We start from the raw sequence: 22922 nt of genomic DNA on the forward strand, positions 1-22922 counted from the left end.
TTAGAATTGTGAGGCCTCACTGACGAGCACACAGACATGCCAGGATGTGAGCAGCATTATCCTAGTGTCACCCCACACCAGGCTAAATGCTAATATTGCCTGGAGAGGCAGACCAGCCCACTTCTGGGAGGGGTCTATGGAAGATAACAAAGGAGTTGCCTCAGGGGCAGAGGGGGATTCATCAGGGGGATTCTGGAGGAAGGAGCTGGAGGAGCTGGCAGCATAGAGAGTTATCATGGACAGGTTTAAGTGCAGGGCAACTTATAGAGGCTGCTTAAAAGGTTAGCTAGAGGGGCCAGAGAGATAGCATGGAGGTAAGGCATTTGCCTCACATACAGCAGGTTGGTGGTTAGAATCCTGGAGTCCCATATGGTCCCCGAGCCTGCCAGGAGCGATTGAGTATAGAGCAAGGAGTAACCCCTGACCACTGCTGGGTGTGACACCCCCCCCCAAAAAAAAAAGGAAAAAAAAAAAAGGTTAGCTAGAAGCCACACATATTATAATAAAGCTTCATGTCTCCTGAACATGACTGGCTGTAAGTCTTTTCCTTGTCATCATTCTGATACCTAAAGACCCACCAGCCAAGCCAAAGAAGTTGCAGGCTCCAGGCTGAAAGAGAAAGGCCTCACCATCTATTCACAACCATCCAGGACTCTATAATTAATATGTATTTTTTTAGTTAGATTCATTTATTTTATGCTTAGTTTATTCCCATGCCATAAGTTTTTGCTTCTTCAGTTTCCTTCTGTGAGATCTTTTTCTTCTGTGCAACTTCCTCTTCAGGTTTAGGAACTATCTGCTCTTTCTCAGTCAGAATCATCTCAATGTGGCAGGGAGAACTCATGTATGGGTTAATACGCCCATGAGCCCTGTAAGTCCTACGGCGCATCTTGGGTGCTTTGTTCACCTGAATATGCTCGATGACCAGGGAATCAACATCTAAACCCTTAAGTTCAGCATTGCTCTCTGCATTTTTAAGCATGTGCAGTAAAAATTCAGCACTTTTTTTGGGCCAACGACCCTGTGTCCAACCCCACTGTTTGGCCTGGGCACACCTGCCAACACCACCATTGTAACGCCGGAAGGGCACACACTGCTTTTGCAGGGGGACGTCTTTCAGATACTTAGTGGCTTTTCGGATATGCATGCCTTTGATGGCCTGAGCCGTTTCCCGAGTGTTCTTGAAATGAACGCGAAGGTTCGAGCCTCTGGACTTGCATGATTTGGTCGGGTTTTCGGGGTCCAGCGAATAGCGCACCATCTCGGCGGGATCACCTACAGCCGCTGGCGGAAGAGGAGTTAATATGTATTTCTATACCCCAGTGCAGCCAGGAAGCAGGTTTATTTAGGAGCCTCCCTGCCCACACACAAGTCCATTTGGCTACTGTCCCCTTCCACACACATACCCTACATAAAGCCTGTCACAGAGCACTAAGTCCTGGGTAATAGGTTACCCATCCTCTCTGGATAGCTTGCTGCCAGCCCGCCCACCAGGCTGCCTGTTATAAAATTGCTTTTTATAGGGCCCGGAGAGATAGCACAGCGGTGTTTGCCTTGCAAGCAGCCGATCCAGGACCAAAGGTGGTTGGTTCGAATCCCGGTGTCCCATATGGTCCCCCGTGCCTGCCAGGAGCTATTTCTGAGCAGACAGCCAGGAGTAACCCCTGAGCACCGCCGGGTGTGACCAAAAAAAAAAGTACGTTAAAAGTGGCGCTAGAGGTAAGGAGTCTGCCTTGCAAGCGCTAGCATAGGACGGACCACGGTTCGATCCCCCGGTGTCCCATATGGTCCCCCCAAGCCAGGGGTGATTTCTGAGCACATAACCAGGAGTAACCCCTGAGCGTCAAACGAGTGTGGCCCAAAACCAAAAAAAAAAAATTGCTTTTTATAAACTCCCAGGGGAAGGACAGAGGAATATAACACCCCCTGTTTTGCATCAACAACATGAGTACGAGAGCCCGAGAGCACATAACAATGGGGGGCCCATTATGGTGTCTTCACAAGCCAGGAGAGGTTTTGCCTGTTGGCTCCCCTTTTTTCCACTGGTGCATCTTCTGTGGTTTATGACCTCACAGAAGTCCTCCACCAGCCCTACCAGGGAAGAGCTGCCACCATCTTTATTATGAGGTAGAAGGACAAGATAAGGGTAGGGGTCTCGGAGCTCAAGCTCAGCCACCCTTCTTTTCTTATCCCTAAAGACTCAGGGGCCTCCCAGGAGTCGGATGTGCCTGTGTGGGACAGACAACTCTGGTAAGATTCCCATGGACGTCACCCCATCTCAGGCCATGAACAGTATGGCAAAGCTAGTGGCCAGGGCAGAGCATAGAAAGGAGGCTGAGACTGGTTTTAGAGCCTGAAACATTGCCCCCCAATTCAGCCCCTTGGACTCCATAGTCTCCACACAAAAAAGAGTGCCCACTGAGTTCAGTCTCCTCTGGCATCTTGCTGTGTGAAAAGGAACATAGAATGGAAGCTATGGGGACTCCCACACCTGCTAATGGCAGGTGAGCATCTCTTAATTTCTTGTAATATTTTTAATTTAGGAGGTTCAAATGTGCAGACCATGGGCTGGAAGATTGATCCGGAGCAAGAAATCAAATTCAATCCCTGGCACATTATGCTCCACCACAGCAATGTTGACTTGAGCAATGCCAGCTTGGGGGCATTGAATCTTGAACTATCCATGGGGACTGGAAAGACTATGCCTAAAGAGATTGAGTAGATTTGCCTCAGGCTCACCAGCTCCCAGCTCTTTGGATTGTGTTGAGCATAGGTGTGTTGAGGGTGAGCTCAGTGCAGCACTGCAAGTGGAAGAGTTAGTCCTCTTGTCTTAGAACAGTCACTAGCAGGGCCTTCATGGAAAGGCAGTCTACTCTCTCTCTCTCTTCCCATCCTCCTCTAACTGTCCCACCCCCCCAACAATGCTCTCTTCTGAAAGGGTCCTCTGAAAGGGCAAGGTACCTCTCTGCTCTCCACCCTCCCTGGAAAGCACCTTGGCTGACAGGAGTGCTCCACCTCTTGACTCAGCCTGTCGCACCCTCCTCCCCCCTTAGTCTATACAGGGTCTGCCACCCATGCTCAACTGGGCAAAGACTACCTTGGCTTTCCTCTGTCGGTCTGGATAGTGGTGATGGTTCCAAATAAAACTGGGCTTTGAAAACTTAGATCCAAAATGTCAAAGGATATTGGAGCTCTTCCCCACACTACCAAGTTAATTTAGGTTCAAGGACTCACTCCAGAACTAGAAAGTCAGAGATGTATGATTCCAAACATTAATACAGAAATTATCATACTGGGGATGATCCGGCAGTGAGCCAGAGTTACCCCTGGCTCTACACTCAGGAATTATTCCTGACAATGCTTAGGGGACCATGTGGGATGCTGGGGATCTAACCCTGTAGACTAGAGCAAGGTAAACACTGTACCCACTGTACTATCACTCCAGCACCCAAGTTCTTTTGACAAATATTTATTGAAAACCTTTGGGGCCAGAGAGATAGCATGGAGGTAGGGTGTTTGCCTTGCATGCGGAAGGATGGTGGTTTGAGTCCCAGCATCCCATGTGGTCCCCCAAGCCTGCCAGAAACGATTTCTGAGCACAGAGCCAGGAGTAACCCCTGAGCGCTGCTGGACGTGGGCCAAAAAACAAAAACAAAACAAAACAAAAAAAACCTTTATTTATCAGGCCTGAGTTGGGTGCTATGGCTATGGAGCTGAGTAAAACGGGCAATCAAACAGAATAGAGACACAAAACAAACTTTCCCTAAGGAGCTAAAAGAGGAAAGCATTGGTAAAAGTTTCTGCACTGTCCACAGTTAGGTTTGCCAAGGAAATCACCAACAGTGCAGCAACTGGAAATTGAATCCAGATCTTCTTTTTCCAAGTCAAGTCCTTAACCACCCCACAAGCTCTGATGTCTGTTAACTATCCTTTTGTCTGGAAGCCAATATAATTTTTGGAGGTATAAATAGATTTAATATAAATATTAAATATAAATTGAAATATAAGTATATTTCGTTTTTTTTTTTTGTTTTGTTTTGTTTTTGGCTTTTGGGCCACACCCGGTAACGCTCAGGGGTTACTCCTGGCTATGCGCTCAGAAGTTGCCCCTGGCTTGGGGGACCATATGGGACACCGGGGGATCGAACCGCGGTCCGTCCAAGGCTAGCGCAGGCAAGGCAGGCACCTTACCTTTAGCGCCACCGCCCGGCCCCGAAATATAAGTATATTTCAACCACCTTTACCTGACCCTACAATGACTTCTTGCCATTACAATAAAGCTAAAACTCTTTGATGAAGACCGGGGAAGTAGGTCAGTGTGCTGTACCCCAGTATGCCCAGATGTAGCCTTTGATACCCTCAATACCAGTGATGTTGAGAAACATCTTTGTAACAAGCCTGGACAATTGACTAAGGACTGTGTGTTCTTCCCCAGTTATCCTGAGCATTCCTTTGAACGGTCCCTCAAAAAGAAAAGGGAAAAAAAGGGCAAGGGCCAGGGATTTTGCTCACAGCTAAAATGAGTGATCATCCCAGAGTCCAACAACCAACCGATGAACTATGACCTCTATCAATGGTAATGAAAAATTATCACACAGATTCTTTGACACTCCTCACTCCAAACTTGAGTTTTTATTTTCTTTGGGTTTGGGGTCATCCCCGGCGGTGCTCAGGGGTTACTCTGGCTCTGTGCTCAGAAATAACTCTTGGCAGGCTAGGGGGACCATGTGGGAATCTGGGATTTCAACCACCTTCCGTCCTAGGTTGGCTGCGTGTAAGGCAAGCTCCCTACTACTCTTCTATCTTTCCAGTCCCTCATCACTAAGTCTTACCTTAGGACCTTTCATTTGCTCTTCCTTTCATCTGGAATATTTTCTTTTCACTCAGATTTTTGCCTTAAATGCCTTCTTCTCATTATCTAGAGGCTCAGCCTCTTCCCTGACCATGTCCTCTGATGTTGCACTGCCTTCAGGCTACATTTCTCTGGTTTCCTTCATAGCTTTCATTCAATGGAATGATCTCATTTATCTATTCATTCCTTTATTACTTACTGTCCTTCACTCTGCTTCCTCCTCTTCCCAGTACCTCCCATCTGGTAGTGGGTTAAAGAAAGGGGTAAATGAGGTATCATTTCCTGAAGAGTTCCCCCCTGAAATATAGTAGGCCTCCTGAACACCCTAGCTTCTCTGAAGTTCATTTTGTGAGGTAAGCCCCATAGCCTATGGTTTCCATTTCTAGCTCTCAAGAGAACTTTTCAGGGGCTCCCTGAATATATTGATGATGATGGGAGACCAGGGCTGTAGTTCAATCTCCTCCACCTCCCTCAGCCTTTTCCTCAGAGTTCACCCCACAGCCTTGAGCTTTCTAGACACTCTACAAAATCAGATAGAGCATAGAGCATGACATTTTCCTTCCTTATAGACTTCTGATCCTCTCTCCAATGGCAATCCTCACCTTCTCAGTGTTCCCTCTATATCTATCTTGCTTGCTCACTCTCTCAAACACACATATACATAGCAAGTTTATAAAAAAAACACACACACACACACACAACAACAGGGCAATTGGAAAAACCATTTGGAAATAAATAGCATTTTACTTCTAGTATTGTTTAGTGTTGTCCAGTTATGGTGTGTGTGTGTATATACATATATACATACATATATACATATATATTGCTGTTAGGGACCAAGGAGCTAGCTAGCTTAGGGATCTGGGAATATATTTCTACAGTGCATATGTACCCAAGTTCAAGTGCCTTACCTGCTGTATTAATTGCTCCAGCCCCAATAAGAAGTTATAACTTGTCATTCTCTTTTACAAATCAGACAGCGCCTCCCTAACCTCTTCACTGCTGCCTGCATCTCCTGGTTCCTCAAAGTATAGATCATGGGGTTGAGCATGGGGGTCATGACTGTATGACTGATGGACACAGCCTTATCCATGGCAAAAGGAGTGAAAGGCCTGGCATAGAGGTAAATACTTGGAATAAAGATCATAGACACCACAATAATGTGGGAAGTACAGGTGGATGCTGCCTTCTTCCTCGCCTGCTCTGAGTGGGACCTAAGCAAAACTAGAATGACTGAGTAGGAGATTAGGAGAAGAAAGAACCAGATAACATCTAGCATCCCACTGTTGGAAATTATAAGAAACTCAAGGATAGTAGTGTCTGTGCAAGCAAGTCTCAGTACTTGAGGTACATCACAGTAGAAGTTATCCAGGATGTTGGGACCACAGAAAGGCAATGGGAGCAACAAACTTAACTGGGTAATGGAATGAACAAAACCTCCCACCCACCCAGCAAGCACCAGCCCCACACAGAGCTGAGTGTTCATGATGGTGACATAGTGCAGAGGTCGAGAAATGGCCACCAGCCGGTCATAGGCCATCACTGAAAGGAAGAAGACCATGGCACCCCCAAGAAAGTGGAAGAAAAAGATCTGGGTCATGCAGCCCTGGTAGGAGATGGTCTTCCTCTCAGAGAGGAAGTCTACCAGCATCTTTGGTGCAGTGACAGAGGAGAAACAGAGGTCTATGACAGCCAGATTTCGAAGCAGGAAGTACATGGGTGTGTGGAGTCGGGAATCTGAGGTGACTGTGATCATGATAAGGAGGTTCCCCACCACAGTGGTAGTGTAGACAAACAGGAACACCAGAAACAGGAAAAGCTGCAGTTCTGGAGTCTGTGAGAGTCCCAAGAAGATGAATTCTGAAATCCATGTGAGGTTCCCTTGGTCCATGGTGTCTTCTCCATACACCTAAAGAAAATGATCCACAGACAGAGATTCAGGAAGTCACTAAAATCTCCTTTTATCCCCAGAGCAATATGGACCAGGTCTATCTAATGGGTCTCCTAGTGTGCAGACCATTGTACTATCTACTGATTAAATGACCTCCTCTCTGAACAGCTTCCCTGTTGGAGCCAGAATTTATAGTTATAGGAAATCTGAAATTCATGAGAGATATGTATATCCTGCCTTTGCAAGACCATGCAATGCAATATGTTGATGAGGAGACCCTTGGGGCCCTACAGATCCAGAGTCAAATTTCAGGTCTTCCATTTCTTTGAGATTTGGCCTTGAGTAAATTACTTAATCTCTCTGAGTCTCAGTGTCCACATCTGTAATACGGAAATAAAAATGTTTCTAGATGAAATCTCTGAGGGCTTAGTTTAATGGCATCTACAGTGCCTTGTTAAGTGCTACTCACTCTCTTCCATGTAGTCTTCTCATTGTAAGATACCCTCTCTCTTCGCATCTCTAATACATTTCCCTTCCTATCACTTTTCACCAACAGCAAATGCATCATAATATTAATGTACCTATTTTTTTAAGTCCATGAGTATGTGTTTCCAGAGGCACACATCTGGATCTTATCATCTATTTGTACTTGGCAGTGTCCAGCAATGCTCATGATCAATGCTAAAGAAGTTCCTGCTGTTACTTGGGTGGATGAATAGGGTATGTGTGTCCATGCACAGGAGCCTCTGGACCCAGCTAGATTTCTGGAACATTGAGTATCTCCTTCCCTCCTCACTGAGGTTGGTGTCTTATGACACCAGAAAGTATGTGGAGACCAGAGAGATGAGTATGTGAATTTCATTAGATTAAGAAATACCTGCTCTCCCTGCTTCTCTCCTCCCATTATTAGTTTGTCTGCAGAGAATTCTGAGACCCTCCAGTCCCTCCTATCAAATGCAGTCAGTGCAGCCTCCCAAGTCTTCCCCAAGCTGCTTCCATGTCCCACCATCAGTTTTGATCTCCCTGCTCTCTCTCTTTCCATATCAGGTTTGCAGAGAAAGGGGCCCTCTTCTTCTCAAACTACATGGATGCAAGGCATTTCCATTTGTCTCAGTTATTTCTAGGTAGATTGGGTATAGCACTTTTTTTGTTGTTTGTTTTTGTTTTTGTTTTGGGGTCACACCCAGCAATGCTCAGGGGTTACTCCTGGCACTACGCTCAGAAATCACTCCTGACAGGCTCTGGGGACCATATGGGATGCTGGGATTCGAACCATCCTCCTTCTGCATGCAAAGCAAACACTCTGCCTTCATGATATCTCTCCTGCCCTAGCACTTCTTTCTTTTAGAAAATATACAGCTTGGGGCCGGAGAGATAGCATGGAGGTAAGGCGTTTGCCTTTCATGCAGAAGGTCATTGGTTCAAATCCCGGCATCCCAATCCCATATGGTACCCCCCCCCCCCCCGTGCCTGCCAGGCGCGATTTCTTAGCGTGGAGCCAGGAGTAACCCCTGGGCATTGCCGGGCGTGACCCAAAAACCAAAAAAAAAAAAAAAAAAAAGAAAAGAAAATATACAGCTCAATACTCAGTTGAACAAACCAATTAATTAGTTGACAATATTTTTAATCATACTTAGATAACCTTGCATGTTTAGGAAAGAACCTCTAAAGCAAATATACCTCTTTATACAACAAATTCAATAGATCATTTTCTTTCTTTTGTTTTTGTTTTTGTTTTTGGGCCACAGATGGTAACGCTCAGGGGTTACTCCTGGCTACTTCCTCAGAAATTGCTCTTGGCTTGGAGGACCATATGGGACACCGGGGGATTGAGCCTCGGTCTGTCCTAGGCTAGCACGTTCAAGGCAAACGCTTATGGCTTGTACCACTGCTCTGGCCCCAATAGATCACTTTCTTAAAAAATGGATGAGAAATATATGTCTGGTGGTGACTCAGAGTCCTTCTACTGGACAAAAATGATAACAAAACCGTGGGTAGAAAATAAGACAAAACTTTAAAGAAAATAAATTTAAATAAAAGGAAGATTTTAGTGACATTGCAAGTTAAAAAAAATTGGAAAGATGGGGAAGAGGATGGAGTAGGAATAGTGGGAAGGGAATGGAGACAAAGATGAGGGACAGGAGGTGAGAGATAGAGTGACAGTTTATGGAGGCAAGTAGTCTCCCTTCCCTGGCCAGCCTCAGTTTCTCATCCCCTCCCCTCCTGCCTATTAAAATCTATAATCTGTGAGACCAATTCTCTTGTCTTCTTTTACTTCCATTGCCTATACACTCAAATCCACTTGTTATACAGCTAACCATGAGACCTTCCACAGCTCTCATCTGATCCATATCTCTCTCACTTATATTTGTATTAATGCACATTAACACGCCTTAGAAGCACTTACAATACTTTTTGAATCAAATCAGGGTAAAAATAACTTCTACATATTTGCCTGAAAATCCCAAGATAGGTTATTCAGGGCTGTACAACATAGTCTTCTGACTTTTCAAGCTCCCATCCGTGCCTCTCACAAACTATGGATTTCTTAAAAATTATCTATCTCATTATTTCCTGGAATTCTGATCTCTTAATATCCTCTGCCTTCTGTGAAGCTGATATTGTAATTTTTGATTAAAATATATATTACTAATGTACTAATGTACTAATACCCAGAGACAAAAGAGGTAAGAGCTGGAAGGATCGACCCGCAGTATAAAGTTTACCACAAAGAGTGGTGAGTTCAGTCAGAGAAATAACTCACAGACAACTATCATGACAATGATAGTGAGTGAGAGAAAAAAATGCCTGTCTCGAATACAGGCAGGGATGGAGGAGGAGGGATATAGTGGGACTGTTGCATTGATGAAGGAGGATGTTTTTATTACTGAAACCAACTACAAACATGTTTGTAATCATGGTACTTAAATAAAGATATTATTTTAAGAAGTACAATTAATTAATTAATTAATTGGGTGGGGAGTGGGATTGAATTGTCCTAAAAGAAACCATGTAAAAAGTGCAAAGAAATAACGGATTGCTCATGTGGCATTTCTTACCAAAAAAAAATATATATATATACATATATATATTTGATATCCTATTTCTGTCACTTTGCTCCTAAAATTCTTAGATTTTTTGCAATAAGAATGTGATAATATTCTTTTGCTCTATGCTTGGTCATTAACCAAGCTCCTGACCCTGACCCCTAGATAACATCTTTATCATTTTCTGAGTGATGGTATTGTTGTTTTGTTTTTTTTTTGTAATGGTTCTGAGATGAGTGCTGTCACCCAATAGACCAGAGCAGGGTTTGAAGCTTGGGATTTTCAGCTGAGTTTCTCATTTTCTTGAGAAAAGAGAAGACTAGAAAGAGGTAATAGTGGGCCCGGAGAGATAGCACAGCGGCGTTTGCCTTGCAAGCAGCCGATCCAGGACCAAAGGTGGTTGGTTCGAATCCTAGTGTCCCATATGGTCCCCCGTGCCTGCCAGGAGCTATTTGAGAGTATTGAAAGATAATATGTTTGGAGATCATGATCTGCCGATTATCAAACCCCATCCTTGTCCTGGAATTTCTTATAACTATTCCTGATATCTTTTTTTTTATCATGAATAAGTATAAAGGTTTCTTTGAGCTATGTGTACCATGTTAGCCAATAAAATTTCTTCCAAGAAACAGGTCATTAGAACTTCTAGTCAGGAACAGTGGAATCAGAAGTGACTTGGTCTTAGACTAATTAGTTTTTAATCTCTAGTACCTGATGCTGACTCTGGGATGGTGGTGTCAGAATGGAATAGAATTGTTCAATTGCATAATACTTGGTTGGGAATTCAAATAATTCATTCCTAGGTTGTGAAACCTTTGCCAAATGCACTTTGGAACTGCTGATCAGGACCTTTTAAATCACCTCTCTAACACTCCTTTTTCACCATTTCTCCAATGCAGAACAAATTTGCCACCTTTGTTGGGTCCTTCTAATGCTTAATAATACATCTGATCCAATACTTGGGATCAGAACAATAGTAAAGTAGTTAGGGCATTTACACTGCTTCCCCTCACCTCAGGTTCTATAGGGGGCATCCCATTTGGTCACTCAGGCACCACCAGGAGTAATTTCTGAATGCTGAGCCTGGAGTAAGTGCTGAATATTTCTGCAAATAAACAAATAAACAAACAAAAGAAAAATACCTGTGTTGCGGCTAGGGAGATAGTATGGAGTTTAAGTCACTTGCCTTGCATATGGTCTATCCCATATCTATCCCTGTATCACAGAGGGTCTCTCTGAACACCACTAGGACTGACCCTAAGCACAGAGTTAGGAGTAAACCAGTAGCTGTTGCAAATAAACTGAACCAAAATGAAACCATGTTATGGCTTTTATCATAGTAAAATATTCATCTAGTCCACCTTTCTCCTTCAACCATCTCCAGTTTAAGTCCCATTTTGTGCGAGTTTATTTTTCACCCTAGAACTCAAGATAACCACTCTAGCATGGTCAATAAATGCTGTCAAATTAATATATGAAGATGGTAATTATGTGACTTTTTAATTGGTTTTATTTATCCATTACACTCAGTACCATGAGGCCAGTCCTTATGCTTGGTTCTAAGATAACTCTACATACAACCTGAAGAAACTGATTCCAGAAGCACATTCCCCCTACTTACTGCTTGAGGCTCTGTTCACACTTCAGAGCCACCACCACCAACTCTGGCACTTGATTTCACTGCTCCCTCTATTAGGTGTTTTCAGCGTCTCTAGAGCTGAGCCAACTAGGAAAGATCTCTGAGCCACTGAGCCAGGACTACTCAGAGATAAGAAAACACTGTCTCACCTTGCCAGCCCCGAAGGGCAGGCAAGTGCTCAAGTCTTAGATCGTCGCCTAAAGCCCCACAGCTTGTGGGTCCTGGCCCAGACCTTCCCAACTCCTCTGGGTCAGAGCCTAGGGAGGAGGGGACATCCTCAGGGAGAAATGATTGGACTGGGCTTTGGAAGCCAAGCTGGAATGATCCTCTCTGGGGGCAGGGGAACAAAGGGAGTAGTTAAAAAGTTTCCAGGTCTTTCAGAAATGCTAAGTGTCTGAGAGGGCTGCCTTAAGGGCGAAGAACAAACAAAACAAAAACCCTAAAATCATTGAAAATGGTAGAGACCCCTGAAAGGAAGTATTTGTGGGTCTGGGTTTGATCCCTGATAACTTGTTTTCCTTCCCTCATCCCAACACCAGCTGATGTGATTCCCCTAAGCACTGAGAGGAGGAGTTCCTGAGCACCACCAGGTGTAGCCCAAAAGAAAACAAACAAGAAACAAAATTCTTGGGATTTTTATTGTATTTTATTTTATCTTTATAAAGTCACTCTGAATTGCAAAGTTATTCATGATTTTTAGAAGTGTCATTCCATAGAACAGTCGTTCTCAAAATTGAGCATGAGTTAGAATTAGCAGGGAGTTGTGAGATAAACTCAGAAATAGGGGCTGGAGTTATAGCACAGCGGGTAGGGTGTTTGCCTTGTACGTGGCCAACCTGCATCTCATATGGGCCCCAAGCCTGCAGGAGTGATTTCTGAGCTCAGAGACAGGAGTAACCTTTGAGCAATGGCAGGTGTGGCCCCAAAACAAACAAAAATAAGTAAGTTAATAAATAATTAAATCTCAGAAATACCACACAGAATTGTTGATTAAATTGAACATCTTGTGCAGGACCTAAAACTGCATTTCAAAATCCTTGAGGTATTTTTCTGGTGATGCTGATGCTATTTTTCTGGGACCACTGTTAGACAACCACTGACTTCGAATTTCACATTTTTCTGTCAACACAGCCAACACTTTTGTTTCAGAGTCACCTAGAGAAGTGGCTGTGGGGCTGGAGTGATAGCACAGTAGTAGGGCATTTGCCTTGCACATGGCCAATTTCAGACGAATCCCGGTTTGATTCCCGGCATCCCATATGGTCCCCTGAGCCTGCCAGGAGCAATTTCTGAGTGCAGAGCCAGGAGTAACCCCTGAGCACCACCAAGTGTGGCCCACCCACCCCCAAAATTGGCTTGTTACATTACACTTAAAAAATTAATTCATCTTGGGCTGAAGAGATAGCATGGAGGTGGAGCTTTGTCTTGCATGCAGAAGGACAGTGGTTCAGATCCCGGCATCCTATATGGTCCCCCGAGCCTGCCAGGAGCAATTTCTGAGCATAGAGCCAGGAGTAACCCCTGAGCGCTGCCGGGTGTGACCCCCCCAAAAAATTTTAATTCATCTAAACTTGGGCGATATCACAGATGTTTCAATACTGCATAGGAAATCCAGACCCAAAATTTGTATTTTGCTAATTAGACCCCAAGTTCCATTACCCAAAATCTATGCTATTTCACTGCACATTTCTATAATTCTACAGATATATATATATATGAATTATTACTCAGTAAGACCCTTTCATGTAAAGGATTATACTAGATTTGTACATTTTTTTATTTCATCATCATGAGATAGTTAAAAAAGAGACCAAAAAGGCAGAATAAAAAAGTTGTTGAGGGGCCGGGCGGTGGCGCTAAAGGTAAGGTGCCTGCCTTGCCTGCGCTAGCCTTGGACGGACCTCAGTTCGATCCCCCGGTGTCCCATATGGTCCCCCAAGCCAGGAGCAACTTCTGAGCGCATAGCCAGGAGTAACCCCTGAGCGTTACCGGGTGTGGCCCAAAAACCAAAAAAAAAAAAAAAAAAAAAGTTGTTGATAGTTAAATTTCAGCCATACAATATTCCAGAACCCATTGTGTCTCTAGTGCTTATTTCCCACCACCAATTTCCCCACTTACCCTTTCATTTCTCTATCAGGGGTCTCAAACTTAATTTACCTTAGGGCCGCAGGAGGCAAAGTCGGGGTGATCCTTGAGTGCAAAGTCAGTAGTAAGCCTTGAACATTGGGGGGTGTAGTAAGCCTTGAACATTGGGGGGTGTGACCCAAACAACTAAAACAAAACAAAACAAAAAAAGATTCCTCTAGGGCAGGGCCACAAAATGTTGTACGGAGGGCCGCAAATGGCCCGTGGGCTGTGAGTTTGAGACCCCTGCTACCTCCACCCCAGCCCACCTCTATGACAGACACTTTTATCTCTCTCCTTCACTCACTCACACTTTCTCCTTTGCTTGTTCTCTCCCTCTCCTCCCTCATTTCCTTAAAGGCACCATGGTTTGCAAAACTGCAGCTGAAAGAAATCATGAATATCACTTTAATTCCTTTCAGTCCCAGTTCTTGTCCAGAGTGATCATTTACAACTATTGTTGTCATAGTAATATGCCAATATTACTTGTCTGTCCTAATTGCACTTCTGCCCTCCCATCATTTCTATTGTCTTTGAGTATTATACTATATAATACTACTTTTTTTTTTTTTTTTTTTTTTGGATTTTGGGTCACACCCAGTGACGCTCAGGGGTTACTCCTGGCTATGTGCTCAGAAATCGCTCCTGGCATGGAGGATCATATGGGACACTGGGGATTGAATCCGTCCGTCCTGGGCAGCTACGTGCAAAGCAAACACCTTCCTGCTGTGCTATCGCTCTGGCCCCAATACTATTTTTAATATCCTGCAGATGAGTGTGATTATTCTGTCTATCTCTCTCCCACTGACTCATTTTACTCAGCATAATACTCTTCATGTCTATTCATGTATAAGCAGATTTCATGATCTTCATTTTCCCTAAATGCTGCATAGTACTCTAGTGTGTAAATGTACCATTGTTTCTTTATCCACTCATTTGTGGGCATTTGTTGTTTTTTTTTTCCCCTCCAGATTATGTATAGTAGTGAAACAAACATGGGAGTACAGATGTCTTTTCTGCACTTTGTGTTTTGAGGTCCCTAAGGCTTATTCTCAGGAGCAATATTGCTGCTCATGTGGGAACTTAATTTCTAATTTTTTGAGAAATGTTATATTGTTTTTCCAAAAAGATTGGACAATTGACATTCCCACCAGCAGTGAATAAGACCCTTTTCCCCCACATCCACGCCAGCACTGGTTGTTCTTGTTCTTCTAATGTGTGCCAATCTCTGTGGTATTAGGTGATATCTCTTTGTTCCTTTTATTTGCATTTCCCTGATGATTTAGTAATCATATATAAAGCAATTTTTCTTGTGCCTTTTGACACAAATGGCACATTCTACCTTTTTGTTCACTTGTTCTCCTTATTTTTTGATGTTCATCTCTTCTCCCTATTTTTTAAGGGGGTTAGATTTTTTTTTGTTAAGTTCTACTAGTGACTTGTATATCTTAGATATTAACCTTTTATCAGATGACTATTGTGTGAACAATTTATCCAATCCTGGGTGGATTTGTATCCAGTCAGGTGCAGAGGCTTCTCAGTTTAATGTAATCCCATTTGAGAATCTTTGTTCCTAATTGCTTGGTCAGTGGTGTTTCATCCTTGAAGATGCCTTTAGCTTCAATATCATAGAGAATTCTGCCTATTTTTCCTTATGTGCCTTATAATTTCAGGTATGATGTCAAGTCTTTAATCCATGTTAATTTTATTTTTGTGCATGGTGTTAGAAAGATGTCTGAGTTCTTTTTTTTTTCCATGTTGCTGACCAGTTTTCCCAACACCATTTGTTGAAGAGACTTTCCTTACTCCACTTTGTATTACTTTTTCCTTTTTTTTTTTTTGGTTTTTCAGGCCACACCCGTTTGATGCTCAGGGGTTACTCCTGGCTAAGCACTCAGAAATCGCCCCTGGCTTGGGAGGACCATATGGGACGCTGGGGGATCAAACCGCAGTCCTTCCTTGGCTAGTGCTTGCAAGGCAGACACCTTACCTCTAGCACCTCACCAGCCCCTACTTTTTCCTTTTTCAAAGATTAATTGATCATATACCTAAGGGTCATTCTCAGGATATTCAAGTCTATTCCATTAATCTGAAGGTCTCTCTTTATTTCAATATCATGTTTTAATGACTATAACTTTGTAATATATTTTAGAGTTGGGAAAAGTGATGCTTCCCATCCTCTTTTTCCTAAGGGTTTCTTTAGCTATTCTTGAGTGTTTGTTGTTCCAAATGAATTTCAGGAGTGTCTGATCCACTTCTTTGAAGAATGTCTTGGGTATCCTTAGAGGAATTGCATTAAATCTGTACAATGCTTTGGGGAGTATTGTCATTTTAATGATGTCCAATCCATGAACAGGGTGTGTGTCTCCATTTCCTTGTGTCCTTTAATTTATTGAAGCAGTGTTTTGTAGTTTTTTTTGTTTGTTTGTTTGTTTTTTTATAGATCCTTCACCTCTTTAGTTGATTCCCAGGTATTTGAGTTTCTGTGGCATTAGAATAGGATTGTTTTTATAATGTTCATTTCTTCTCTATCATTATTTGTGTATAAGAAGGCCATTGATTTTTGTGTGTCAATTTTGTAGCCTACCACTTTGGTTTCTAGAATCATTTTGGTAGTCTTTAGAGTTTTCTAAAATATAATATTATGTCATCTGCAAACAGTGAGAGCTAGACTTCTTCCTTTCTTATCTTTTTCTTGCCTAATTGCTATAGTAAATACTTCCAGTACTATGTTAAGTACAAATAGAGAGAGGGGCAACCTTGTACAAGATTTTAGAAGAAAGGCTTTTAGTTTCTCTCCATTGAGTATAATATTTTCCATGGACTTGTGGTAAATGACCTTGATTATATTGAAAAAAGTTTCTTCCATTCCCCTCTTGTAGAGTTTTTATCATGAATAGGTGTTGGACCTTACCAAATGCTTTTTCTGCACTATTGATATGATCATATGGTTTTTATTTTTTCTTTTGTTTATATGGTGTATTATGTTTATTGATTTGCATATGTTAAACCATCCTTGTATCTTTGGAATAAAATCTACATGCTCATGGTGTATGACCATGAGGCATTAGATCCTATTTGCTAGAATTTTGTTGAGAATCTTTGCATCTGTGTTCATCAGAGATATTGGTCCATAGTTTTCCTTTTTTGCAGCATCTCCATCTGCTTTTGGTGTCAGGGTGATATTAGCTTCATAAAAACTATTTGAGAGTGTTTCTGTTTTTTCAATTCCCTGGAAAATCTCGAAAGGATTGAAAGTAGTTACTCTTAAAATGTTTGAAAGAATTTGTTAGTGAATCCATCTGGGCCTGGGTTTTTGTTCTTGGGAAGATTTTTGATTACCATTTTAAGTTCCTCAATAGTGATGGGTCTGTTTAGATATGCTAGATCATCCTGGTTCAACCATGAAAGAAATTAAGAGTTCAAGAATTTATCTATTACTTCCAGGTTCTCTTGATTTGTGATATAGAGTTTCTCAAAGTAGTCTCTGATTACCCTTTGAATCTCTGTAGTATCTGTAGTAATTTTCTGTTTTTCATTTCTTTTTTTTTTTTTTTTTTTTTTTTTTGGTTTTTGGGCCACACCCGGTGACGCTCAGGGGTTACTCCTGGCTATGCGCTCAGAAGTCGCTCCTGGCTTGGGGGACCATATGGGACGCCGGGGGATCGAACCGCGGTCCGTCTCCTAGGCTAGCGCAGGTAAGGCAGGCACCTTACCTCCAGCGCCACCGCCCGGCCCCCTGTTTTTCATTTCTAATTCGGTTTATTAAGTTTCTCTTTCTTTTTTGTGTGTGTTTTGCTACTGGTTTATAAATTTTGTTTATTTTTTCAAAGAACCAACTTTTGCTTTAATTAATCTCTCAGATTGTATTTTGGATTTCCTATTCATTAATTTCTGCTCTAAGCTTTGTTTTTTTTTCCTTTGCCTACCTTTTTTTTGGTTCATTATGTTGATCACTTTTAATTTTATAAGCTGTGTCAATAAATTACTTATTTAGGCTCCCTTTTCCTTCCTGGTGTGTGCTTGCAAAGCTATAAATTTCCTATTAGTATCATTTTTACTGTGTCCCACAAATTCTGATAATTTGTGTATTCGTTCTTATTTGTTTCCAGGAATCATTTGATTTTCTCTTGGATTTCATCTCTTACCCACTGATTGTTCAGTAGTGAGCTGTTCAATTTTCAGGTGTTAAAGTTTTTCCTCTGTGTCTGTTTGTAGTTCACTTCTAATTTCAGTGCATTATGGTCTGAGAAGGTAGTTCATACCATTTCTATCCTCTTTATTTTATGGAGGTATGTTTTATGGACCAGCATATGGCCTATCCTGGAGAATTACCCATGTGTATTGGAGAAGAATGTGTATCCAATCTTCTGGGAATGGAGTGCCCTATATATCTTCTAGGCCACTTTCTTTCATTTCTTTCAGAGCTAGTATATTCTTGTTAGGTCAACCTGCTTGACCTATCATGATTGACAGGGCAGTGTTGAGGTCTCCCACTATAATTGTGTTGCTATTGTGTTGCTTCTTTCAGATATGTCAACAATCTTATTAAGTAGGGGGCTGGAGAGATAGCACGGCGGTAGGGCATTTGCCTTGCACTCAGCCAATCCAGAACGAACAGTGGTTCAAATCCTGGCAACCCATATGGTCCCCCTTGCCTGCCAGGAGCAATTTCTGAGTGCAGAGCCAGGAACAACCCCTGAACGCTGCCAGGTGTGATCCAAAAACAAACACACAAACAAACAAACAAAAACAAATTGCATTAAATAGTTTTATGGTCCCTCATTGAATGTGTACATGTTTAGGAGAATGATTTTTTCCTGTTGTATATATCCCTTGATTATTACAAAATGTCTATCTTTGTTCCTTGCAACTTTTTTAATAATGATATCTTTATTTAAGCACCATAATTACAAGCATGACTGTAGTTGGGTTCCAGTCATACACAGAACACCCCCCCCCTTCACCAGTGCAACATTCCAACCATCAATGCCCCCAACTGCCACTTCCCCCACCCCTGCATGTATTAAAGTCAGGCATTCTACTTCTCTCATTCATTAACATTGTTATGATAGTTGCTAGTGTTATTATTTCTCTAACTACACTCATCACTCTTTGTGATGAGCTTCATATCCTGAGCCGGTCCTACCAGCCCTCATCTCTATTGTCTCTGGGCATTATCACAGTAATGTCTTTTAATTTTTCTTTTTCTTTTTTTTTTTTTTTAAATATGGAACGCTTCACGAATTTGCATGTCATCCTTGCGCAGGGGCCATGCTAATCTTCTCTGTATCGTTCCAATTTTAGTATATGTGCTGCCGAAGCGAGCACTTTTAATTTTTCTTAAAACCGATAGATGAGTAAGACTATTCTGTGTCTATCTCTTTCCCTCTGGCTTATTTTACTCAGCATAATAGTTTCCATGTGCATCCATGAATAGAAAAATTTCATGATCTTATCTCTCCTGATGGCTGCATAATATTCCATTGTGTATATGTATCACAGTTTCTTTAGCCATTCATCTGTTGAAGGGCATCTTGGTTGTTTCCAGATTCTGGCTATTGTAAATAGTGCTGCAATAAATATACATGGAAGGAAGGTATTTTTGTATTATTTTGTTTCATTCCTAGGGTATATCCCTAAGAGTGGTTTTGCTGTATCATATGAGAGCTCAATTTCCAGGTTTTTTTGAGGAATTTCCAGTTTTTCCATAAAGACCGGACAAGACGGCATTCCAACAGTAAATAGAGTTCCTTTCTCCCTGTCCCTTACAACATTTTTAAGTCTAAAGTTTGTGTCATCTGGGCTGGAGCAGCAGCGCAAGCGGTAAGTCATCTGCCTTGCATGCACTAGCCTAGGATGGACCACCATTCAATCTCTTGGCATCCCATATGGTCCTCCAAGCCAGGAGGAATTTCTGAGCACATAGCCAGGAATAACCCCTGAGCATCACTGGGTGTGGTCCAAAAACCAAAATACATAAATAAAGTTTGTGTCATCTGATATTAATATGGCCACTCCAGCTTTTTTAAAAGAGTTGTTAGCTTGGATAATTTTACTCCAACTTTTGATTTTGAGTCTATGTTTATTTTGATTATTCAGATGTGTTTCTTATAGGCAGCAGAACGTTGGATTTAGCTTTTTGATCTATTTTGTCACTCTGTGTCTCTCTTAGTGTATGTAGTTCCTTGAAGTTAAGATAAATAATAGTCATAAGATTCAGTGTCATCTTTATGAAGGAGTTTGTTGTGTCTGTTGGTTTGTCTTGTCTTAAAGTATACCATTCATTTTGCCTTTTAAGGCTGGTTTTGAGTTTGTAAAGTTTTTAAGCTGTTTTTTTTTTCTTCTGTGAAGCTATGTATTCTTTCTTCAAACGTGAATGTGAGTCTGGCTGGGTGAAGTATTCTAGGTGAAGCATTCATGTTATTGAGTTTTGCCACTATATTCCACCACTGTCTTCAGGCCTTGAGGGTTTCTTGTAAAACATCTGCTATAAACCTTAAGGATGCTCCTTTGAATGTAATTTCCCTTTTTGAACTTGCTGCTTTCAGTATTCTATCCCCATATGTGGGATTCATCATTGTGACTAGGATGTCTCTTGGCATGCTTTTCTTCAGAAATCTTTTATCTGGTTATCTTCAGGCACACAGGATTTGGTTACATGCACTCTTTAGCCTTTGGAGTTTCTCTACCATGATGTCCTTAACTATTGATTCTTCCTGGGGATGTTCTTCCTGGATCTCTGAGACTCCAATGATTCTTATGTTGTTTTTGTTGAATTATCACAGGCTTCTATTCTTTTTGGGGGGGTGGAGGGGAGGGTTAGGGAAACACCTGGCAGCACTCAGGGGTTACTCCTGGCCCTACGCTCAGAAATCACTCCTGGCAGGCTCGGGGGACCATCTGGGATACCAGAATTCGAACCACAGTTCTGCATGCAAGACAAACTCCCTACTTCCATGCTACCTCTCCAGCCCCTTTTATTCTCATCTGTTCACATTCCTTAAGGATTTTTTCCATTGTCTGTTCATTTGTTTTAAAGCTGTTTCCAATCTCTTCTGTTGAATGGAGTTGCTAAACATCTCATTTCCAACTCACTGATTTTGTCCTCTGCCACTGTTACTCTTTTGGAGAGTCTTTCCAGAAAGATTTTCATTTCTCCTACCAAGATTTTTTGTCTTGTTATTTCAGTTTGGAGTTTTCTCATTTCTGTTTTTATATTCTCTTGATTCTTATTTGTATTTCATTCAGTTCGCTCCATGATTTTTTTGAGTTCTATGAAAATCCTTCAGATCTCTTCTCTAAAGTCCTTATCTGAGAGGTTAAATAGGTGGTTGACACTTTTCAGATCATCAGAGCTGCCATCTTTATTTTCTACGCAAGGTGGAGGGGTGGAGGCCAGTGTTTTTTCCCCCATTTTTATGCTTGTAGTGCGGTGTTTTCCACATGTTGTGCTGAGGTTCATTGACTAGGAGATGTGCATGGTCGCAGAGGAGAGCAGCCGGGCTACTCTGGCTCCACCCTTTGTAGGAGGAGTGCTTGACCTCCACAGGATCTTCTGGATCTTCTGGTGAGTCTCAGCACTTGTGGCAGTGGGTCAGGATGACACCACACTGAAATGCGCTCCCCGTTTTCCTAAGGATTGCTGTAGCAATTCATGAAGGTTTATTTTTCCATATGGATTTCAGGAGTGTTTGTTCGTTTGTTTGAAAAATATCATGTGTATCCATATAGGTATTGCATTCAATCTGTATAATGCTGTGGGTAGTATTGCTATTTTAATTAAATTAACCCTCCCAATCCATGAGGATGGGATATGATATGTTTCTATTTCCTTGTATTTTCTCTTATTTTTTTAATTAGTGTTTTGGAATGTTCTATGTATATATTTCTTTTTTTATTTAACTCTAGTTAGGTTGATTCTGAGGAACTTGATTTTCTGAGGCACAACTGTGAATAAGATTATTTTATTATATATAGAAAGCCACAAATTTTTGTATTAATTTTGTAGCCTGTCACTTTACTATATAAATTTATTGTTTCTAGAAGTATTTTTGTAGAGTCTTTAGGATTTTCTTAATATAAATTATATCATTCACCTTGTCTTCTTCCTTTCCTATCTGAATGGCTTGATATCTTTTTCTTCCCTAACTACTCTGGCAAGTACTTCCAGTACTATATTGAATAGAAGTGGCATAATCACTTAAAAGAGTAAACAACTTGTCCTGCGCCTGATCTTAGATGGAAAGCCTTTAGTTTTTCTCCATTGAGTATAATGTTTGCTGTGGGTTTGTAGTAAATGGCTTTTACTATATTAAGGAAAATTATTTTAATTCCCATTTTGTTAAAAGTTTTTAACATGAATGGGAGCTTGATCTTATCAAATGCATTCTCGGCACCTATTAATATGATCATATGATGTTTTATTTTATTGATATGGTGAACTATGTTTTTTTGTTTTGTTTTGTTTTTTCTGTTTTTTTTTTTTTGTGTGTGTGTGGTTTTTGGGTCACACCCGGCAGTGCTCAGGGGTTATTCCTGGCTCCAGGCTCAGAAATTGCTCCTGGCAGGCACGGGGGACCATATGGGACGCCAGGATCCGAACCGATGACCTCCTGCATGAAAGGCAAATGCCTTACCTCCATGCTATCTCTCAGGCCCCGTGAATTATGTTTATTGACTTGCACATTAATCTATGCTTGGGTTAATAAGGATATTTAACAAGGTCTACAAGGCCAAATAAGTGTATAATTTTTTTTGACACATTGACATTGACAATCCTATTTGCTAGTATTTTGTTAAGGATCTTTGCATCTGTATTCCTCAATGATATCAGCCAGTAAATATCTCTCTCCAGCATTTCATATGTTCCCCAAGCACCATCAGGAGTGATTTCTGAGCACAGAGCCATAAGCATCATAGGGTATGAACCAAAAAAAAATTATCAGTGAATCCATCTGGGTTTCAGCTTTTGTTTTTTGAGGGAGGAAGACTTTGGATTACTACTTCAATTTCTTCAGTAGTGGTAGGTTTGTTCAGGTATTCCAATTCATCTTTGTTCAATATTGAGAGGTTATAGGAGTCCAAATATTTATTCATTTCTTTTTTTTTTTTTTTTTTTTTTTGGTTTTTGGGCCACACCTGGCATTGCTCAGGGGTTACTCCTGGCTCTCTGCTCAGAAATAGCTCCTCACAGGCACAGGGGACCATATGGGACACCGGGATTCGAACCAACCACCTTTGGTCCTGGATCGGCTGCTTGCAAGGCAAACGCCGCTGTGCTATCTCTCCGGGCCCTATTCATTTCTTATAGGTTCTCTCATTCCGTGAGAGTTTTTTGCATACAGTTTTTCAAGTAATCTCTGATGA

At 41.7% G+C, this 22922-nt stretch overlaps 1 protein-coding gene, 1 non-coding gene and 1 pseudogene across 2 annotated transcripts; all 3 read right to left on the reverse strand.

The window, feature by feature from the left end:
- Positions 1-670: 670 nt before the first annotated feature.
- Positions 671-1292, reverse strand: LOC126007272 (60S ribosomal protein L17-like; annotated as a pseudogene).
- A 4515-nt stretch (positions 1293-5807) lies between these two features.
- LOC126006964 (olfactory receptor 4D2) lies at positions 5808-6743 on the reverse strand. Its single transcript, XM_049772503.1, has one exon. The coding sequence runs from the start codon at positions 6741-6743 to the stop codon at positions 5808-5810; it is 936 nt and encodes a 311-aa protein (XP_049628460.1).
- A 12034-nt stretch (positions 6744-18777) lies between these two features.
- LOC125996503 (U6 spliceosomal RNA) lies at positions 18778-18884 on the reverse strand. The gene has a single exon (XR_007491279.1). It is a non-coding gene; the product is annotated as a U6 spliceosomal RNA (small nuclear RNA).
- Between the last annotated feature and the right edge of the window lie 4038 nt (positions 18885-22922).

The sequence above is a fragment of the Suncus etruscus genome, chromosome 1 (genome assembly GCF_024139225.1).
Source record: "Suncus etruscus isolate mSunEtr1 chromosome 1, mSunEtr1.pri.cur, whole genome shotgun sequence".
Lineage (NCBI taxonomy): Eukaryota > Metazoa > Chordata > Mammalia > Eulipotyphla > Soricidae > Suncus > Suncus etruscus.

Bases quoted from the DNA above. Each gene is read 5' to 3' on its own strand.
- LOC126006964 (XM_049772503.1), bottom strand. From the start codon at position 6,743: ATGGACCAAGGGAACCTCACATGGATTTCAGAATTCATCTTCTTGGGA.